At 39.8% G+C, this 20,356-nt stretch overlaps 3 protein-coding genes across 6 annotated transcripts; 1 reads left to right on the top strand and 2 right to left on the bottom strand.

The window, feature by feature from the left end:
• Window positions 1-84: 84 nt before the first annotated feature.
• LOC132793653 (slit homolog 1 protein) lies at window positions 85-19,904 on the top strand. The gene is made up of 6 exons (XM_060803668.1): window positions 85-1,000; window positions 16,135-16,552; window positions 16,613-17,803; window positions 17,867-18,013; window positions 18,077-18,162; window positions 18,224-19,904. The coding sequence occupies exons 1-6, from the start codon at window positions 948-950 to the stop codon at window positions 18,813-18,815; spliced, it is 2,487 nt and encodes an 828-aa protein (XP_060659651.1). The 5' UTR covers window positions 85-947; the 3' UTR covers window positions 18,816-19,904.
• LOC132793657 (lysozyme) lies at window positions 11,204-13,672 on the bottom strand. 2 transcript variants are annotated; one of them, XM_060803675.1, is made up of 4 exons: window positions 13,585-13,672; window positions 11,769-11,942; window positions 11,562-11,714; window positions 11,204-11,485 (listed from the first exon to the last, which is right to left on the bottom strand). In XM_060803675.1, exons 2-4 carry the CDS (start codon window positions 11,938-11,940, stop codon window positions 11,301-11,303), a joined length of 510 nt encoding a protein of 169 aa, XP_060659658.1. In that variant the 5' UTR covers window positions 11,941-11,942; window positions 13,585-13,672; the 3' UTR covers window positions 11,204-11,300. The 2 variants fall into 2 exon arrangements, with proteins under 2 accessions (XP_060659658.1, XP_060659657.1); XM_060803674.1 differs by having other exon boundaries at window positions 13,427-13,648.
• Window positions 13,759-16,727, bottom strand: LOC132793659 (lysozyme c-1). Of its 3 annotated transcripts, none has more exons than XM_060803678.1 (4): window positions 16,641-16,727; window positions 14,496-14,584; window positions 14,367-14,430; window positions 13,759-14,311 (listed from the first exon to the last, which is right to left on the bottom strand). In XM_060803678.1, exons 2-4 carry the CDS (start codon window positions 14,535-14,537, stop codon window positions 14,178-14,180), a joined length of 240 nt encoding a protein of 79 aa, XP_060659661.1. In that variant the 5' UTR covers window positions 14,538-14,584; window positions 16,641-16,727; the 3' UTR covers window positions 13,759-14,177. The 3 variants fall into 3 exon arrangements, with proteins under 3 accessions (XP_060659661.1, XP_060659659.1, XP_060659660.1); XM_060803676.1 differs by lacking the exon at window positions 16,641-16,727 and adding an exon at window positions 14,648-14,952 and having other exon boundaries at window positions 13,781-14,311; XM_060803677.1 differs by lacking the exons at window positions 13,759-14,311; window positions 16,641-16,727 and adding an exon at window positions 14,648-14,975 and having other exon boundaries at window positions 14,367-14,441.
• Window positions 19,905-20,356: the final 452 nt, after the last annotated feature.

The following is a 20,356-nucleotide window of genomic DNA, read 5'->3' as shown; positions in this document are numbered from 1 at the left end:
CGAAGCAGACGAGAACCCGAAACGATTGTATTTGTGAATGAAAATGAACGAATCATTGAGACTCGTTTACCTGAGCTCAGTCGAGTTTTTGTCGTCGGCGCGTTCAGTTGTGTGTGGTGGCAGCTGCTTTGCTGTTGCGCTCGTTAAATCGCTCGTCTTCTCGCCGTCTATCTATCTCTCTCTGTGTGTGTGTGTTGCTGCCGCATGCAACAGTTGTGTCAATGTAAACAGAAGTGTGCTGCAGTGCAAAGTTCGCTGCCTCAGTCATTTGTTATTGGCAAAGAATAAAAAAGTCAGTTTGTGAATATGCAAATGCAAATGTTAATTTGACAATTTTTGCTGAAATTGTGAATGCCGTCGGCGATCGTCAGTTGTGTTGTTACGCCTACCTGAGCGCGCTGTCGTCGTCATCGTCTGTCATCATCATCCCCAACAAGCTAGAATCCTGCCGAGTCGAGCAAACACACAACACAACAAAGGGCAGCAACAATCAACAACGCGACGTCGCATCCGTTTCCGGCTCTTTGTCTGCTGTCCGCTTGCTGCTGATATGCGTTATTTGATTATTCTACAACGTTTTCATGAATGAATTTTGACTGTGTCTCTGTGTGTGTGTGTTTGTGTTTGTGTTTGGTTGTGCGTCATGTTCATGTCCAGCAGTGTCAACTGAATGTGCATTGTTGTTGTTTTAGTTCTGAGCTAGACGCAGACCCAGGCTCAGCCAGTGCACCGTAAAGATCTTAATCGCATTTTAAATAAGCACTTACGTTCTGGAGCAGGAACCGTTTCTCAGGTAGACAATTGACATTGGGCCAAGTTAATACGGTTCTGTTTGTCACACTCGCTGATAAATTGCCGCGCATCAACAACAAAACTTTGCTGTTTAAGTTTCGCACGCTGATAACTTCGAAATCGACCGACAAAACAAACAGATCACTGTCATCGGAATGAGTGTATCCTCGTCGTCTGGTCTGCTTGACAGAATGTGGCCCAAACTGAGGTGAGTCTCGACCATACTTTTAACGCCACTGAGCTAATTTTATTGCCAAATACATTATCTTCTCTTATTTATGTGCGTTTCTATTTCGGTTTTTTTTTCGGTCTTCTCTTTTTTTTTGTGGGACACTTAAAATGTAGACCATTAAATTGGCTACGTTGTGAACACAATGGAGCAGCTACAGAAACATTGTTGTCGATCCCACCCACATGATTAAATCTCACATCAGAGATCTGATCTGCATTTTAAGATCTTTAATCTTGTAGCGTATAATAAATAGTATCATTTCGTTTTCTGGTTGATTAACATTCTGGCTAATTGCAAATTGTTGGTTAATGATGCGTCTGCTGATTCAGCCTTGGACCGCAAAGTTAAATTTAGCTTTAAAACTCATTTAATTAGCGTTAAGCGAACGAATATTATTATAAAAGCTATATGAAGGAACTTCAATTCGCTACAGATACGTGTATTATTAAAAATTATTTCATTTTTATGGCAAAAACAATTTTGAGTATAATATTGATTATTGAGTAGGTTTACAGCTGGGCGTAAAGTTCAGGTTTAATTTGTTTATTTAGCGCAACAAGTGTCAGCTAAAAAAATGCATGAATATGTGTAACAAAGTGCCTCAAATGCAATTGTTACAGTTGCTAAACAAAGTATTAGCTTTATTGGCATATTTTTGTGTCGTTGCTAAAGTTGACAGGTGCCAGTTAGGTAATATACATTGCACTTATTTCATCAAGCTTTTGCGTATACTCTGAAAAATAGTTTTAATAACGTTTTTATTTTAAGATTACATTCTCATAAATTGAGAAGAAATTTGTATTGAACTGAAGAACAGTATTCATATGTTAGTCATTCATCTATCACTCAATAATTTATCTTTGTGGCGACTATAAAAGCACATCAGATTTTCACTACAAAAATATTAAATTGACTTTAAAATAATGTGCTTAAAATTCATAGATTTATTTTTGCATGCTTTCGAGTATTGCACTGAATAATAAATGATGTTAACGGAGCAATTCTTGAATGAAGAAGATGATTAATATTTATTTATTTGTAAAACATTTTTGGCATATACTATAAATTCTTTTCTGCGGAATAATATGGTATGTAGTTGAAGTATTTGATTGTACTTAATTTCGCATTCATTATTATTTGTCACTTTTGCATTTAAATAAATAATATTAGCTAAATGCGCGTTGCGTCATTATTCAGTTGTTGTATTGTGTTGTTGCTGTGTTGTGGGCTCATTTAACTTCGTCAGACAGCCGCACTTCCGTTGCGGCGGCAATTATTGCGACTCCCTGCTGTCATTTCGAATCCAAAATGCGTTAAAGTTTTCAAAAATTACCAAAAGTGTGTGCGACTGTGTGTGTGTGTGTGTGTGCGTGTGAGTGTTTATATTCAGGAAAATGAAAACCTAAACCGACAGAGTTAAATTGTAATGTGATTGTTGTTGCTGCTGACAGCTTGAATGACTTCAAACGGAGTCAAGCAAGAAGTTTGTTCAACCTACGCACCTCACAAGCTCACGCACACACATACATAGCACACGCACACACACACTGAGGCAGTTATTCAGTTTAAGCGCAATTAGCGCTTTGTCGTTGTTTTCTTTTTTCTTTCTCTCGTTCATTCGATACCATTTCCATTGTTGTTGCTGTTGTTGTTGCTGGCAACCTTTCTATGTTTTCTAATTTCATAAACATAGTTCATAATTTTCACAGCATGACCCCACTGAATGTGCCTCCAGTTCCACACACACACACACACACACACACACACACACACACACACACACACACACACACACACACACACACACACATAGGCACAATCACACACACTCGAACACTCACATTACAGTTTTATTTTCATTTCATTTTGTACGCCTACAACGTTTCCTTTTTTGGGCGAAAGACAACAGAGAGAGGAATAAAAACCAAAAACGACGAAATAGAAAACAAAATGTACATAATTAATGTTTATATAATTTTTTTACTGCTTTACATGTGCTCATTAGCCGCTTGCTTGGTTTGTGCTACGCTCGCTGTTGTTATTGTTGTTGTTGTTCTATTGTGGCAGCAAGTTCGTTGCCTAAGTCTTTTGTTTGCGCCCAAGCTGTGGGCGTCATTTATAAGCCATCATTTGCAGCAGCAGTCGAAGCAGCAAAAACCAGCAAAAGAAAGAAAAGTCATCGCAACTGAAATACAACTGTGCTACTTACTTGCCACCGTTGTAGTTGCTTTTTTGTTATTGTTGCTGCTGGTCTGGTCCACAAAACAAGTTGCCAAATTTGGCAATGGGAGCGCGCGCGGCCCACTTGCGTTTCTTTTACTTATGCGGGCCACACACATAAAATCAACATCAAGTAAGTCTGCACATCGATATCGATGTCACGCAGATCGAACAGAACTTGGCAGCAGCAACATCATTTTGGGGAGTCTCTGGAATGAGTTCTGCATTTCGGAATTAGCGTAAATTATTTATGCGACAGTGGGCGGGGAGGCGTGTCGATTTCTTCTGCTAATGAACACAGTCAGAGCGCAGCACATTTCTCGACAAAGCTAGAGCAAGAGTTACAACTAGCAGCTATAGCTAGAGCCATTCACTTAGCATACTCCTCCGCAGCATCCAATGCGAACAACAACAACAGCAACAACAGCAACAATTTCTTGACATACAAGTTAAGCGGCTGCTGGCATTTTGTGTGTGGGTTTTTCGGTGCTTTTCATAGAGAGAGACAGAGAGAGAGACATTGACTCGATGTACGCGCTCCGTGTGGGCTAACATACACAGTATGTATGTGTGTGTGTGTGTGTGTGTGTTGTATGACATGCTTGCCGCATTGTCAAGCGAACGTCGCAACGTCGCAACATCGTACAATAAGTTTAAATTCTGGTCCATTCCAAATCTATTTCCGCAGCGTATACGCAACTTAATACCACGTAAACTGGCCCCGCCCACTTAAGCAGCTCATTGAGCGCCATTTAAAGGCATCCAATTGATATCAGAAATGCATACGAATTGGATATTGAAGACAGCTGACATTCGACATGGGCTTTCTTCCGCTGTTATTTGTTTTTTCTCCCTCTCTCGCGCTTAAATTTCATCAATTTTGACAGACGAAAACACAAAATTAAAGACTTTTTATGAACTCAACAAGCACACTTTGAATCTTGAGTATTGTTTTTCTGTGTGTGTGTGTTGACTTTCGAAATGTCGCAATTAACAGGCGATTTAGCATTATGCACGTGCGTTGGCGGCATCATCGTCAACGTCTCTGCCATTGGCGTGGGCTGTGAACTTGGGTTGGTATTTTTTTTTCAGTCATCAGCTGCGCTACACTGGCTACTCACTCCGTCGTAGGGCATGTTAAATCACTCATGCCGTTTGACAGCCGCACATGAATTATTCAGCATTAAATAAATATAACATATGTCTATCCATTGAGTGCATATTGTGTTTTCTTTTAGGCGTTGGCCAACAAAGTAATTTGAATTTCGAACAAATAATCTCATATTCAATCTTTGTTAACAAATTTATACCGCAATGATTATGCTTTTAATCCATAGACTGGGGGTGTTTTGTAGTCTAGAACTTTATATAAACTTTACGGCATTTTTATCACCCACACATTTGCATGCGAGTTCTTGAGCATTAACTTCAGATTTGCTATAACAATGATCTTGTTTTGATAAGCTTTTGAAGCCTAGCTCGCTCTAGAATTTGCATATTATATAGTTTTTTTTTGCTCGAAAGTGGGTCAAGTTTCTAACATCAACTTAAAATATAAAATTGCAAACATTTTGAAAGATATCATACATGTTTTTTGTAAGCCTTCTACCACTGTGATTATTGCAGCTACATCTTAATTTCTAGCTTTATTTTGGCATTTTTGTTTCAGCGGCTGTTTCGTTATTTATTTCTTGACGGGCAATATTGTCAAGCCGCTGCAAATTAGTTTACAAACGTGTTTCTGTATCTGTCTCTTCAACTGTATATTTAAAACGCGCTGAGCTGCTACAAAAATTGGTAAACATTATTTCGAGAGTGGGCTGAGAAACGGAAATGTGTGGGAGTCGTCGTCTTTGAGGCTGCTTGTTTCTCTGCCTTTTCAAGCTGTTTGTTGTTAGGCAAATTACTTTTTAATTGAACACAGCTACAGTTAAAACTATATATATATGTACATACACATATGCGAGTGTAGGTAGGCTGCATATAAAGTAATAAAAATAAAATCAAAAGCACTTGAACAATTAAAAATGCCCAATAAGTGACGGCAATTGAGAGAAGAATCAAGTTGAGTCGATTCAAAACGAGTTAAGTTATATGGCGTCGAGTCTCTTGGCCATGGTCTGTTAGGCCAGCAATAAGTTCAGTCAATAAATGTGGAAATCCAAAGTGAATCAATACACCACATACACACAGCGTACACACAAAGACAACAAAAGCAAAATGCGATAAAGACGGCCAAGTTGGCTAATCCCGAAAGGTAAACAAACCATTTTTGGAATGACTTTAAGCCGGGATTTGTCTACAGCAGGTTGCCCAAATCATTCATTTTATGGACTGCAGAACCTGCTACAATAACAACAATGCCTCACAATAACAAACAAACGGTGGCCAACGCGCCCCAGCTTAGGTCTCTCTTTTTCAAAATGAAATATAAAGAACTTCGGTTCGATCGGGTTTTTGGGCCAGGCGAAAACGGAATTTCATTTAAATTAAATTGGTTTGGTTTCTGTGCTCCTTTTTGCTGCGTTCGTTATTTGCTGCATTTCTGTTTCGTTTTTGGTTAAACGCATTTCATCTGTGTGCAACATTTGCATATGAATGTTGTGTAGTGTTCTTGCCTTTGGCCTTCAAAAAGTAATTTAACGTCAAATTTATGATGCAGCGCAACGGATGCCTATTAAGACCTGCCTTCTGGCCAACTAACTAATTAAACGAAGGACCATGACCAGATACCTGGCTAATTCCTTGCTGGGCACGTGCGAGTTCGTTGCCTAAGTCTTTCGTTTACGGCAATTTAATAGGCTTAGCTTTTGACACGGTTCCGTATCGCGTAATTCCTATTTTGACACTGCCCGAAATTTACTATTTATTTATTTAGATGTGTTAAGTTCTCATTGGGCTTAAGTAATTCAATCAGACTTTGTTTGCTTTTGCTTTATCGCAAGGACAACATCCGCTTCCGTCTTAATCTGCAGCCACCACTCAATGCCACGACTGCACAGGAAGACGCAGGCTCTCATTCCATCCTTGCTGAGCACAACAATCAAATCCCTTTCGGCTGTTTCCTGTGCGCAACTCTCACACATTCATTCATTCACTCATTTCACTTTACTCAAGTTCACATTCAAAGCGATCTGCTTTGCAGCTGGCATTGCGGTGGCTTTTGTTTGTTGCACGTCGCTTCGCTTCGTGCGGCATTTCGTTTTGTGGTTGCCACTTAAAGTGACACTCTGCCATGTGTCCGCCTGTGTGTGTGTTTGTTGTGTGTGTCCTCTTCGCTATTTGCGTTGCGTGACATCTCGACCTTTGGCTGGCTTCAGTCGCAACTTTTACTATTTTCATGCGCTTCGCATAAATTTCGTTTGCCACACTTGCCGAGATAATCGAGAAACACACATGTACGTGCCGCACTGGCAACAGCTTGCGGCACACAAGTGTTTGATACAGCAGCGGTCAAATGAATAGAGATAAGGTAAAGAGATTTTAAGGATCTTAACCAGTGGAATTTCTTTATTTTTTTGTTGGTTTTCTTAAGAAAACTAATTTGAAATTTGAAATCTTAAAATTACGAGTATGAGTATTATTTAAAATTTTAATGATGTAAAGAATATTACTTCAATATTAATTTGTCTTTTTAAATTTTTTGTAGTTTTATTTAAATGTTCCTTTTCGGAAGTATGATATATGAAATACTTATATTAACTTTGCTATGAATACAATTAAATCTTAAATATAAACTTTATCTATTCACCTGCTCCGCACTGTTGCTTTGGGCTGCGGCAACTTTAATTCGTTGCGCTTTCGAGCTTATTTCGCTTGCCGATTTCGGCAGACGGCTTTGGCGTTTGGCCAACAGATAACAATGCAACAGCAACGGCAGCAACAACAACAACAGCAAGACCAACAGCAACAGGTTGATATTGAATTTGCAGCAGAGCCAAAAATGGTACACAACAAACATAAGCGCTGATATGTTTGAATTTAGCCTTTGGCCTTTTCGATTTGCGGCAACATGTTGCTGTCATTATTAGCAACATGTTGCCTAATTTGCCTGCTGCAGCATTCGTTTTTTTTTGTTCGTTACTTACGAGTAGCAAATTGTATTTAGCTAATGTACATTATACCAATGTGGGCAGAGGGAACACAATCTGCAGGTTTCACCGCAACAGCTGCAACAAATTGCTGCAACTTGCCAGCAAGTGTCACTCACTTTTAATAGGCACTGTGTGGCAATAAACGCAGCCATTTAAGAGACTTTTACAGTTTGGTTGGCAAAAATCAAAAGGAACATTACACAATTTATGACTTTACACTTGTATTGACGTCATTGGAAATGGCAGAGCATTCACAATTCGTTGTCGTATCAATTGGATACGAAATTGTTGCCACATCCAAAGAAGGCAAAGTAACAGAAAACGCGTTTTTAATTGTTCGGTGGCTTATCGCTTGTTTTTGGCCATTTTGGGAGCGCAAAAATATGTGGTTTTGTTTTTTTTCGAAAACAAAAAATAAATTAATTAATTTAGTGAGAGTGCCTGGTAGACCTTGGTTAGAATTTATTTTTAAAGAATATTAATAAAGCATTGCTAATCGAAAATTATAAATTTGTAGCCTCAATGTTTCATGTTGAAGTAACATAAATGAAATAAATATAGAAATACAAAAATATGAGTTTTATATGGGAACATGGCTAGCCTATGCTTATAAGCAATATTGATAGAGTATTGCTAATTGCAAGTTAAAGATTTGCAGAAAAAATAAAATACTAATCAAGAATATTTTGTTAAGTTAAAAACGTTGTTAGAATCGGTCTGTATGAAAAAGTAATAATGTAATCTTAATTGAAAGTTACAAATTCATTGCTTTAGCGCTTATAGTTGTATTTGTTTATTTATTCCTAATCGATTGTAGCGTATCTTGGCATCGCAGTTGCCTTCTGATACTCTCCATATTTACAGGGTATAGTTTATGAGTTTGCCCAATCGTTTGGTCAGTTTAAGCAGCTGGAGACGGTGCCAGAGACAGCTTCGATTATCGCCTCCGTTTGCCCATTGCCATCGGCTGCTGCTTGTTGCACAGTGGGCGTCATGCGCATGAAGGCGCTGCATGTGGCCACAACGCCTTTTGTTGTCAATGCTTTTTGATGGCCAGAAGGCAGTGGCCAACAGGTCAATCTTGCCTTGTTATGCCGAGGCAAGCTGAATAAGAAATTCTAAATCAGTTTTGCTAATGACAGCAATGAAAGGAAGAGAGGCAGAAAGAGGAATAGGGAGAGAGTGAAAGATCGTCAGCTGTGCGTTGTGTGTGGTGCCGCAGTCACACACACACACACTCATTCACACACCCAGTTGCCATTCAAAGTTTCAACATCATTATCATACGTATCTGTATCTGTATCTGAGCATTGCTTTTGCTTTTGCCTTTGCCAGCATCATCAAGAGCTTGTCTGCAACCCGACAACAACAATAATCAAAAAGAGGCAGCAACAGCCGCGACTTATTCCACAGAAAACGTTGCAATGCCGTTACCAACAACACATTTTGACTCATACAGCGAAATAAAAACAAAAACTACAAAAAAGGTTTATTTCCGTTGACGTGCCTTAATTTCAGCCAGTTTTTTTTTTTTGGCTCTGTGGATGGGTTTTTCTGCTGGCGCTACAACTGCGCCTACACATCGCTTGTGGCTGCTGGAGTGTATTGCATTGGGGTAGCTGCACTTTTCAAGCATTAAAGTACAGTTGTATATCAGAAGTGTATTGGCAATTCGTCTTGGATGTTGTGAATTTTGCAATCTGTGTGTGGGAGAAGCGGCGACAGTGGAATGTTAATGCTGCCAATGCTGCTGGCGTCGCGTCTCACTTGAGATGTGTTGGTGGCTCTCCGTGGGGATTAGCGAGCGAGTGCTAAAAGCAGAACTAAGCTCGTATATCGACGGTCATAAGCTAACAAGTTGGCATTTACAACAGACTGCAAAAATATCATTCATGCACAACGTTTCCTTTGACGCGGTCTACGCAAAAGCTTTGTTGTGTTCTTGGACAGTGTGACCAAGCATGCATATCAAAATATAGACACATGCGATTAGCACTTGCTGACTCAGCTGAGTAAGCTAGGATCATTGTTGTTGTTGTGCTTTGATTATTGCATTGTTGTTGTCAATGCATTTTATGCATAATTAGCTGGGCAGAGACAGTGACCAAAACAGCGACAACAACAACAGCAACAACAACAACGACAGCGACAACGGAAATTAAACGCACTGAAACGTTTCGAACATTACGTTGTTTGTTGTGTGGCCAAAGTAGCGTGACAACAGGCGGAGCACAAGCAAAAGAAGAAGAGGCTGATGAGCGACAGCTGAGCTGCATTTGAAATGCGTCCAAGTTAAAAAGAGATGGCTATATAACAAGTGTGCGGAGGATGTTGTTGCTGTGCCTTTTTGACCAAATAGGCAATGTACGCAGCAACAACAACTGCTGTTGTTGTTATGGTTGTTGCTGTTGATGTTGTTGCTGTGGCCAGTGTGATTTATTTTGACCACGTACATATGCAAAACGCATTCTAATGGAACAACAACAGGCATTGCGCATTGTAATTTGTAGTTACGCTCTGATTTTTGAGTTTCATTTGTAGCTGCTTCACCTGTTGCCCACAGTTATTGTTATTGTTATTGTTGTTGCTGTGGCTGTGGCTGTTGCACGCTTCCATGCTGCCCTGCGGCATGTGGCATAGTGAAAGAACGTCGAGATTTTGTTCATTGTTTCTCTTTTGATTGTTGTGTGAGCGGTGGTGGCAGCTAAAAGCGGAAACGCCGCTTTTGGTTGCAACGGAAATGCAAATGATATTGTAGACATTACCAGGAATTGTATAAGCTGGTTTTGCATTACCTTATACAACAACAACTACTGCAACATTAACAGCAGCACATAGAATTGGCTATCAATTACAAAAGTGAAGGCACAATCTTCTAAAGTAGTTCAAAGAACCCAGCCCAGATCATCCTCCAGTTTGTTGCCCATGTCAATGAAACTGTTTTTGTTTTTTTCTTGTTACCTACAGCAAACTGCATTTCATTAGACCCAAATCCGTAGGTTGCCCTACGCCCTTGCAACCAGCTGACAACAACAACAACACAGCATGAGTCTCGTCTAGGAGTCTACAGTCTGCACAGTCTGAATCTCATGCAGATGCTCGCTTCGTACTCGTTGTCGCCAGTGTTTGTTACGACTTTAAATGCCGAGGCGTTTCAACTATACAGCTCTAAAAAAAAAGGAGAAAAAACTCCAATAACGCCCACAAGCTGAAGCTTGCCATGTGCCATAGAGCTCAATAAAAAGGTGTGGGCGTGGTGCCAAAGTTACGGCACGTAAATACTCATAAAACATACACAACGAAGTGATGCAGAGATCTGAGCGAATTTTAGGGCGTTCTCTATTTAAACTCTCGTCTATATGGCAATATTTGTCAACGTAAATTATACGAATGTCAAATTTGTGCTCCATTATTATCACAATAACGCCTAACTTTATCTCTGGAATAACGTGGCTTATTCATTGGACGATCTAAACCTTTTATTACACAATTAAAATTAATATATAACTAATTCTTCCTATAATTTAATGTTTCTAATAGATCAACTGGTTTAAATAACCAGACAATTAAACCTAAATTATTAAAATGAAAATTATATGATTCATATGATTAGATTGAATTAAAATAAAATCAATTTAAGATTTTAAATTAAGAAAAGAATATTTCAATTAAATTGTGATACTATCAATTTTCATATACATACGTATATGCATGAAAACTTATTTTTTCTTATATTATTATCAAATGTGACTACTAGATAAAATTTAATTCAATGGGTTTCATTAATGTGTATGAGTATTTTAAAATTGAATGTAAATAGACTACTTTTTTATACCATATATGCCACAGACATGAAATGGTCGTATACTTGATATTTATCGTCATTTCATTTTATTTAAATTCCTTTTCTACAAGCTAATGTGTAAGTAATTCAGCTGACCTATAAGCTCTTTTAAAAAGCTCTAATAGGCATTGGGACTGCGATAAGCTGAAGAAAGCGAGCTAAGCTTGCAGGTAACATCCAAGTTGGGCAAGTTTTGGGTGTTTCGGCAATACCGACTCCAGCCTTTCCAGTACTTGAAGCCATCGCGCTCTTGAATTCTCTTTGCACAGGCAATGTCATCAGAAATATCATCATTAGATAGATCTAAAGAAAAGTGAAAAAACATCAATTAAATAGTACAAATTTAAAATGCATTATTATTCATTAATTACAACTTTACCTTCGCACTTCATGTTGCACACTCCTCCCTTACGTCCCTCTGCACAATAATCCTTGCTATTGATTTGGAACAGTCCGTAGTTTTTGCTATTGTTAGTATTCCGTGTCACTTTATTTGTATCCAAGTTGCTTTCATGCTCAATTAAGCAAATCCCTTTAAATTACAATATTAGTTAATTGTAGTTTATTCTTATGTTTAATAACTTACAGTTTGACATTAGTGTCTTTTGGAACCTGTAGTTTTCGACCATCACTCGGGTCAGCTCGCATCTCATGTACTTCTTGGACTCAACCTCTGATCCACAAAGCATCAGCGCCAAGACTCCAAGCACAATCAAGAAACGCACTTCAGATCTATTCGACATGTCCGGCAGCAGCATGACTGAGTTGAATAAAGTTGAATAAATAAATGAATATTATAGGTAATTTCAGAAATTAATGTATGACCAATGATATTATGCATGGGTAAGGAAGGCAATAAAATTTGCATATAGAAAAAATATTGTATAAGGCTTGACTAGGTTTTCCCTTTAAATCCATTGCAATCAATCCATTGATTGCTTTCTCAATTAACAGATATATAGTAGTATAAAACTTTATAAGGTTTTAAAAAAGTCCTCTTTTTAATCTATTGAATACTTTTTAATATATATTATATGAAACTTTTGAATCGATTGATTACATTTCAAATAAATAATGTAATCGCTGTTCTTTCTGTTTTAAGCACAATTGATAAATAAACGGACAAGTGCTTATTTAAAAATCAAGTTAAAAATAATTTATTTTTAATTTAAATTATATTCATTAGCTGTTTTATATTTGCTTGCTTCAATACCTGGTGCTAAATTTACGGCGTTGCATGTATTTAAAATGTAAATTGGAAATTTAGGATAAATTAATTAGTTCTAGGTATTCGTGTGCGGTAAATCTAATTAACAAAAGGGCATTCATTGTGCTTATACACGAATAGTCAATGAGCTTAAATGCGTTGTCACTTGACGCAAAATACTCTAGCAAATATGTGACATTTTACTTTCCCTTCATGATGATATCTAATCTTGGATATTTGCAGATGAAAATGACGTTGCACATTCATTGCCATTGATGATGAAATACTACATAAAAGAGTAATTATCATAAGCACTCAGCTAATTCCAATAATTTACAAGACTTACATAAATAATCTTTGAATAGTAAAGATGTTTCCCTTTCATATTTATTGATTAATGTTGGTCAATTGTTAAGCACAGTTTATTAACAATAAATGTAATTTTAATAACAATAATGATTATACCTCAAGCAACAATAATAATTTATGCTATTATTCTCGCAACAAGTTCTCTCAATGCTCTGTTGTTCAATGTAAACAAAACGTCGCACAATAGAAAAGAACAAGTGAGCACATTTGTCTTTCAACTTGCTGCGAGGGGGGAAAAACAAATAGAAGAGGGAACTAAGAAACTTTGTTGTTGGTATCTCGGAATACTTCACATCACTTTTGCTATCTGCCAAAAGTCGAAATTGTTAGAACAAAGTGTACGCGAAGATAAAGATAGTCGTTAAATAAAGGCATGAGAAGAATTCGTTTTAATTAATGTTAAATTGCAGAGAAAACAACAACATTTTGGGTGAGCTCAGCTCACGATGGATGGATGAATGGTTCGATGGGAGTTGTTGAAACAATACTCGAATGTGCTATGCATAATAATTGATTTATTTCCTCTCAAAGAAATTGAGTATTCAGCGAATGTGTCGACAACTCTGGCGAATTTTGGGCAATAGTATTTCGGTTTTTTTTTTGTTTTTTTTGTATTGTATTGTTTTATGAACTTTTCGACTTAATTACAAAGTAATTACAATGTTTACCTTTTGTTAATTAACTGAGCACAATGCACGCGAGCGACGCCAAAAACAGCAGTAATGATAATAATAATAATATCAACAACAACAACGACAACAATAATAACTAGTTTATTCACGTTTAGCGAGGCGAGTACGAAATGTATCTGTATCTGTATGTGTACCTGTATCTGTATCTTCTTTTGTATTCGAGCTTGCGAGCGATTTCAATGTGAGCTGCTGGCGCTCCACATGTGCGACGCTGTGGGCCACAACTCAGCTACTAAAAAATTATTAAAATGTTTAAGTATTCTTACGCTGCGCTGCCCAAAAACAAATAGGAAGTATCGCACACACAGCGAGAGAGAGAGAGAGGAAAAGCAAGAGCAAAACTTTTAGAGAGAGAGAGAGAATTGATTCTGCTTATTGACACACTGTTTGCGCCGCGCTTTAAAGTGTTGTACTTATTGTTTTTTGTGGTTTGTTGTTGGCGATTCAGTGATAAGCAGCCAGTTGAGCACTCGTTGTTATACCTGAGTGACTATGGCTGATCCCACTTGACTTATCAGTCGCCTTATCTGCTGCAGTCGAGGGGAGAGAGAGACGCTGGTTTTTTGCTAATTCCTGGAACAGAGTTAATCTTAAAATAAATACGACATACGCCTAAGGTTTTATATAATTGAATTGAAATGCAATGGAAAGCAAATGAAGCGAGACTTAAAACTAACAGCTAAAATACTAAATTCGTCGAGTTCTCAACTGCATCTGCAACTGCAGCTTAGCAGCGTGAGACATCCGGTAATGTGCGACCACGACATTTGGTCATCCAGCCAGGCCAGGCTTGAAATCCATGACGATTGAAGATCTGCATTGCACAACGCGAATCATCGGAGATCTCATCGTTGAGGAACTCTGGGGAAACATAAGATAAACACACACCTTGAAGGCAAATATTGGTTGCACTCACCTTCGCATTTGATGTTGCATATGCCACCGCGACGTCCCTTGCGACACCAGTTCTTACTGTTTATCTGTTGATTGGCTGGATGGAATAAATAAATGGCACTACAAGCCAGCGATTTATGGATGCACCTACCTGGAAGAGGCCGTAGCTAACGCTCTGATTTGGCAGCTGCATTGACTTTGATGTGCTTCTGCCGCTCTCCGATTCCACGAGACAAACCCCTGCGAAACACAAAAGACACAAATTAGTTGGTCTCATTTTCCACAGCCATTAAACAATCGCACAATTTGAAAGATAGCTGCGCGGGAAGTCGTGACGCAACAGCTCCTTGGCCAGCTGGCAGCGTGTGAGGAGCTTTGACTGCGTCTCTGACAGCGACAGCGACAGCAGCAGGACGAGGCTCAGGACAACGGCGCTGAACTTGTGATGCGGCAGAGCCATTTGTTTTTGTGATGCCAAGGATATGTGCTCAGAATGCAAGGACGTTGTTATTATTGTTGTTGTTACTCGAAAATTTAAGTAGGAATTTCGCTTCTAAGCTCTATGGATTGGTTGCCTGGACCACTTTAATCCTAAAGCGCTTCCCCAGCAACTGCCCAACTACAACTAAACACGCGTAGCTGCGCAAGTCGGGGTTTTTAAAGCCTCGCACGCAATTCTTTGCTGACGAGCTCGTTATGCCGCAGACAAATTGACATACATCGCCAACAACAACAGCAACAAAAGGAACAACTCAATTAGCATGCAGCAACAACAACAACTGTGCAATGTTGTCACATGAATAACTTGTCTTTCTCTCTCTCTCTCTCTCTCTCTCTTGCTTTCGCTTTCAGCTTGCAAGCTGTGAAATGCGTTCTGAAAATTAGGAAATTGGGAAATGCAAGGCCAGTAAATCGATGTTACACATGCACTTAGTGGAGCTAAGCAGCTTGATCGACACAAAAGATTCACAAGCAGTCCTCAGATACATAAGTATCTGACAGCTACAAATGTATGTCACACCTAACATGCGTGAAAGTTATGAAATTCGAAAATGTGTGTAGTTAGGCATTTTCCACTCGAACATACAAAAGTATCTCATAAATACAAAAGTATCTACTGCAAGTAGGAGTGTGTAAATTAAGAAATGGAAGCAAATTTCCCTTCTTATGCATTGTTCACTAAAATATAAAAGATTATCTCACAGCTACAATGGTATCTTAGAGCAGGAATGGTTGAAAATTAGGAATTAGTGAAATGTCTGTCCCACTAAAAGATACACAAGTATCCCATAGATATAAAAGTATCTCACACTTGGCATACGCAAAAATTAAGAAATTGGGAAATGTGTGTAGTTAGCTTAAGAATGTCGTTCGCTTTTATGCATTTTCCACCGAAAGATAACAAATTATCTCACAGATACACACTCACTCACACGCTCGCTTGTGTGGTGCATGTATCCAATAAATCGCACGCCTTTGATTGCGTTAAGCGCTAAATTGGCAAATTGTCTTGTCTTGCACATCAGCGCAGCGTATCTTGTATCTTTATTTCTATCTGTATCTGTATCTATAGCTGTAGCTGTTGTTGTAACTGCAGCGAACTGTTTTTTGTGTGTCAGAGTGTCAAACGCCGCTTGACCTAAAAAAACGCACAATCCAATTCACTTGGCTTGTCGAGATTTGCTGGCAAAATAACAACAAATGCCAAATGCAATTTCTAGAAATCTATCTTTAAGCGTTCTTTTATTTTTATTCCCATGAAACTGCAATGCAAAACTTTTCCATTACAGTTGTTTGCTCCTGCTGCTCTTGGTGCTGCTGCCGCTGGCAACGGCCAATGAACTCAAGGATCTCCTCGAGGATTCCACAACAACAACAACAACTACAACTACTGTGAAAACAACTACGACAACTTCAACGGCGACCACGCCCAGTGCTTATGTTATATCAGCTGCTGCTGTGCCCGCCTACAATGCAGCCCCGCCCAGTAAACTCAAGTCGAAGCTGCCCGGCAGCAAGTACTTCAACAAGAGCTCACCCAAGAAGCGAAAGGCCGAGGAGGTGTCCTCGTTGCCGCTGCCCATCGACTCCGACGGCCAACTGGAATGGAAATGTCCCAACATTTCGGGCACTCGCAATGCAGACCTCGAGTGTGGCTGCGATTTGCCGCACACGCTGCGCTGCAACATCGATTTGCACGGGTTGCAGGTGAGCAACAAGTTGCATACTTCAATTCTCCAATTAATGCCAATCTTTCCCAACTTTTAGTTACTTGCCGATCGCCTGCGCAGCTCACCTTATTCCATCTCGCTGCTCGACTGTTCGTTGCGCAATGTCACCTTTCTGAGTGATGCCAAGATCTTTGATGGCATCTCGCTGCATGGTCTGGTCATCTCCTCCGGCGAGATTAAGCGTGTGCACAAGTCTGCCTTTCTGGGCATCAAGGGACCGCTGCAGGCCTTGGGTTTGCCCGGCAATGCGCTGCTCAGCGTGCCCTGGAATGCGCTCTCTACTCTGGGCGCCTTGGAGCGTCTTGATTTGGCCAACAATAAGATTAAGGCGCTGGGCACCGCAGACTTTGTGAGCTTAGGTAATCTGGTGTATCTGGAGTTGAGCAACAATCAAATCTCCAGCATTTCTCAGCGCACTTTCAGCGGTCTGCGTAAACTTGAAGTACTCAAGTTGGGTGGCAATCGCCTAGGTGATTATCCACAGAGTCTGAAGGCCTTGAGTCAGTGTCTCGCGTTGCGTCAACTCGATCTCACGGCCAACAATTTGAATGGACCGCTGAGCGAGCAAACTTTGCCTGTGCTGCGCAATCTGGAGAATCTGAACCTCAATCGCAACATGATCAAGAGTATACAGAACAAAGCGTTGGCGAATTTTTCACGACTCGTGAGTCTCTCGCTGCGTCACAATCAGGTCGATGTGCTGCAGGATCATGCCTTCTATGGACTGGGAGCACTGGACACTCTCGATCTGAGTTACAATGGCATTGTGGCCATTTCGAGTGCCTCGTTGCAGCATCTGACGCGTCTCACTGTCTTGGATCTGACGCACAACTTTCTGCGCGCCTTGACGTCGGATCTGATAGCACCGTTGCCTTCATTGCGTGAACTGCGACTGGATGGCAACGATATCTCCATTGTGGCCAGGAATGCCATGGATCGGGCGCATGAATTGCAGAGCCTGCAGATGCAAGACAATCCTTTGTCCTGTGACTGCAGCATTCGTCCCTTTGCCGAGTGGTTGCAGGTGTCTAAACTCTCCTCCAGCTTGAGTGCTTCCTGTGTGACGCCACCGCGTCTCGAGGGTGCTCCGCTGCTGCAGGTGCCGGTGGAGACGTTGACCTGCGATATGGACAATGTGGAGAAGGACAATGTAAACATTATGGAGCACCTCGAGACGCTGGCCAAACCCAATCAGACGACGTCTCACGTCAAAGATTTGTCTGAAGAGGTAAGTTATTAAATAGTCTTTAATTCATAGAGCTATTTAATTAAATTCCTTGCGTAATTACAGATTATTCTACATGAGTTGCACTACTCGGCTGATTATGGTCTTATACTCACCTGGCTGCTGAATCTGAGCAAAAAGGATTACATGTGCGATGCCATCTTTGTCTACAAGGAAGAGAACATCAACGAGATTCTCATCGATAACTCACCAGTAAGTTGTTGAAGTGGATAGTGAGACTCTTCTCTTGCTATAACTTCCATTCTTCCATTGCAGATTCACTGCGAGAGCAAGGTAGTCAATGGACAGAACACTGTGAGCGTCATTGTGCCCGACAGCTCCTCACTGGACATAGGCGAAAGGTGTGATAAGCTCTTTAAATTCTTGTATCGTTCTTTATTCACCTTTCTGCACTCTCCTTAGCTACCGTTTCTGTCTGGTCATGGTTCAAGAGCAGAAGCCCAAGGAAGAGCTCAACATTGGCTGTTCCAACATCACGCAGCTGCAACTTAGCAGTCCTGGCTCCATGCCCGTGTTGCGTCAGCACCAACGACGTCCCTACTATACGCCCCATGAGCTGGAGGTAGAGCACGCCGCTGGCGAGGATTATCCGCTGAACAAGCGACAGTTTAACAGTATTGTGGGCAGTCAACAGCAGACACATCCACAGCCCGTGGCACCAACATTGCTGCACAACTACGATGTCATCGACTCGCTGAACAAGAGCTTTCTGCCTGGCCTGGGACTGGGCATCTTGGTGACCTCGGTTGTCGTGTTGATTTGGGGTGCCACGCGCATAAGACGCAGTGTGGGAGGTGGGGGAAATGGAGGCGATGCTAGTCTGAGTAGCAACAGCAGCAGCATGCATAACAACAACAACAATTGCAGTGGCAACAGTCGACCTGGCACGCCCACAGCAACCACTTGCTATGCCGCCTCCGATCACATCGCTCGACTGGCGGATGCCGAGAATGGAACGCGGTACCTCAAGCTGCAGGCAACGACGAGTCTTTGAAGAGAGAGAAATTGCGAGGGCATCTATAACCCAATCCTCGAACTGGGATCTTGTGATAGTGCAAGCATCATCATTATGCATTATGCTTGTGCCGAATACTTTAGATATATACAACTATAATACCATATATATTTACTATATAGACGAGCTGTAGTTAGGGTTCCTGCACTAATCCAAATACTTGGCCTAACACTTACCAAATTGTGCCATAAACTAACTCATTAAATTTATTCACCAACTGCAAAATTTACTGCATTATTTGCGAAGCTACATAAATAATTTCTTGACATACTATAAATCTGTACCTATGTTATGTTTATTGGTAATACTATTCTTATATATTACCTTACTTTTCTGCATTCCAAAATTTTGAATATTGAAACTATTTTTTGAATTACCTACGAGATTTTCGAGATATGAGATGTTAGGGTACTGCAAATAGAAATATTTTTATTTTTATTGAATTTACAAACTATATATTATATAAAACTTTCCTTTCTAAACTTGTTATTAGAATATATTCTTTACTTCACAAATATATCTTCTATTTAGTTCTTACACATTGCTTTTCAAGTTTGCAAACCTACCAAACAAATCCTAAAAAAATTTAAAAAAAAAACTATATAATTTATGCAAGCTTTTCATTTTTATATATAATCCTAAGTATTCTATTTGAATGCTTTTCAAGGGTTTGCTAGATGTATGAATTTAATCTGACTATCGATCTAATTATGCATTCTATAGTCTGCACTCTGCTTGTTTATTCATCCATAACCGTCTATTATCTATTAGAAATCCATAATTACATTCCTTGAGACGATAATGGTATTCTGTTAGCGCCACATTTTAAATGCCACACAAAAGCACAAAACTTTCCACACGTACATAGACTAGATGAAGGGGTTGTATGGTTACGCCCATACCCTGTTAGCTTTTAGCATTAAGGCATTTTATAAGTCATGACCCTAGGCATAAGGCTTTAATAATTTATTAACCACAAAACGAAAGCACACAAAACTGAATTCCAACTAAGCAACAGGACACAATAAATGTTGAATAGAAGAAACAAAAAAACTGACTACACCCATTGCAATTGTTTTTTACGGGGGAACACAATCCAAGAGAAGAAGGAGGAGGAGGAAATGAACCTCTCGCATAAGGTCAACTGGGCCATTTCGTAGACTATTTTTGTACATGCATATTTGATATAAGCTGACAAACGGGCCGCATAATGTTAAGTGGACTATTAACTTTTTTATGCCGATGCCGTGTGTGTGACGTCATGCTTCTGCCCAAATTAGCCAATTATATCAGAGAAATGAGCTCATTGAGGAAGCAAGAGGAGGCGGAGCAACGTGAAACAATTGGTAGCAGTTCTATGGAATTTTAGACTAGCAGAGTTGCATGTTTAATGTGACTCTAAAGGATTAGCTATTTATTGGCTGTCAGTCAACTCGTCATGGGCAAACAGAAATCACAGAGTTTGGCACTGTGACCTCCTGCTCCGTTTGCTCCTTTTTCCAGTTGCTTCGCTTGCCTTT

This window comes from Drosophila nasuta, chromosome 3 (assembly GCF_023558535.2).
Source record: "Drosophila nasuta strain 15112-1781.00 chromosome 3, ASM2355853v1, whole genome shotgun sequence".
Taxonomy (NCBI): Eukaryota; Metazoa; Arthropoda; class Insecta; order Diptera; family Drosophilidae; genus Drosophila; species Drosophila nasuta.
The sequence above is the reverse complement of the archived record's forward strand: the minus strand, read 5'-3'. Positions and strand labels throughout refer to the sequence as shown.

Coding starts and splice junctions, on each gene's coding strand:
- LOC132793653 (XM_060803668.1), top strand. CDS start 948: ATGAGTGTATCCTCGTCGTCTGGTCTGCTTGACAGAATGTGGCCCAAA. Junction 16,553..16,612: donor TCGATTTGCACGGGTTGCAG/GTGAGCAACAAG, acceptor CCCAACTTTTAG/TTACTTGCCGATCGCCTGCG. Junction 18,163..18,223: donor TCACTGGACATAGGCGAAAG/GTGTGATAAGCT, acceptor CACTCTCCTTAG/CTACCGTTTCTGTCTGGTCA.
- LOC132793657 (XM_060803675.1), bottom strand. CDS start 11,940: ATGCTGCTGCCGGACATGTCGAATAGATCTGAAGTGCGTTTCTTGATT. Junction 11,715..11,768: donor AAAGACACTAATGTCAAACT/GTAAGTTATTAA, acceptor TGTAATTTAAAG/GGATTTGCTTAATTGAGCAT. Junction 11,486..11,561: donor GTGCAACATGAAGTGCGAAG/GTAAAGTTGTAA, acceptor ACTTTTCTTTAG/ATCTATCTAATGATGATATT.
- LOC132793659 (XM_060803676.1), bottom strand. CDS start 14,804: ATGGCTCTGCCGCATCACAAGTTCAGCGCCGTTGTCCTGAGCCTCGTC. Junction 14,585..14,647: donor GCGCAGCTATCTTTCAAATT/GTGCGATTGTTT, acceptor TGTGTTTCGCAG/GGGTTTGTCTCGTGGAATCG. Junction 14,312..14,366: donor ATGCAACATCAAATGCGAAG/GTGAGTGCAACC, acceptor ATGTTTCCCCAG/AGTTCCTCAACGATGAGATC.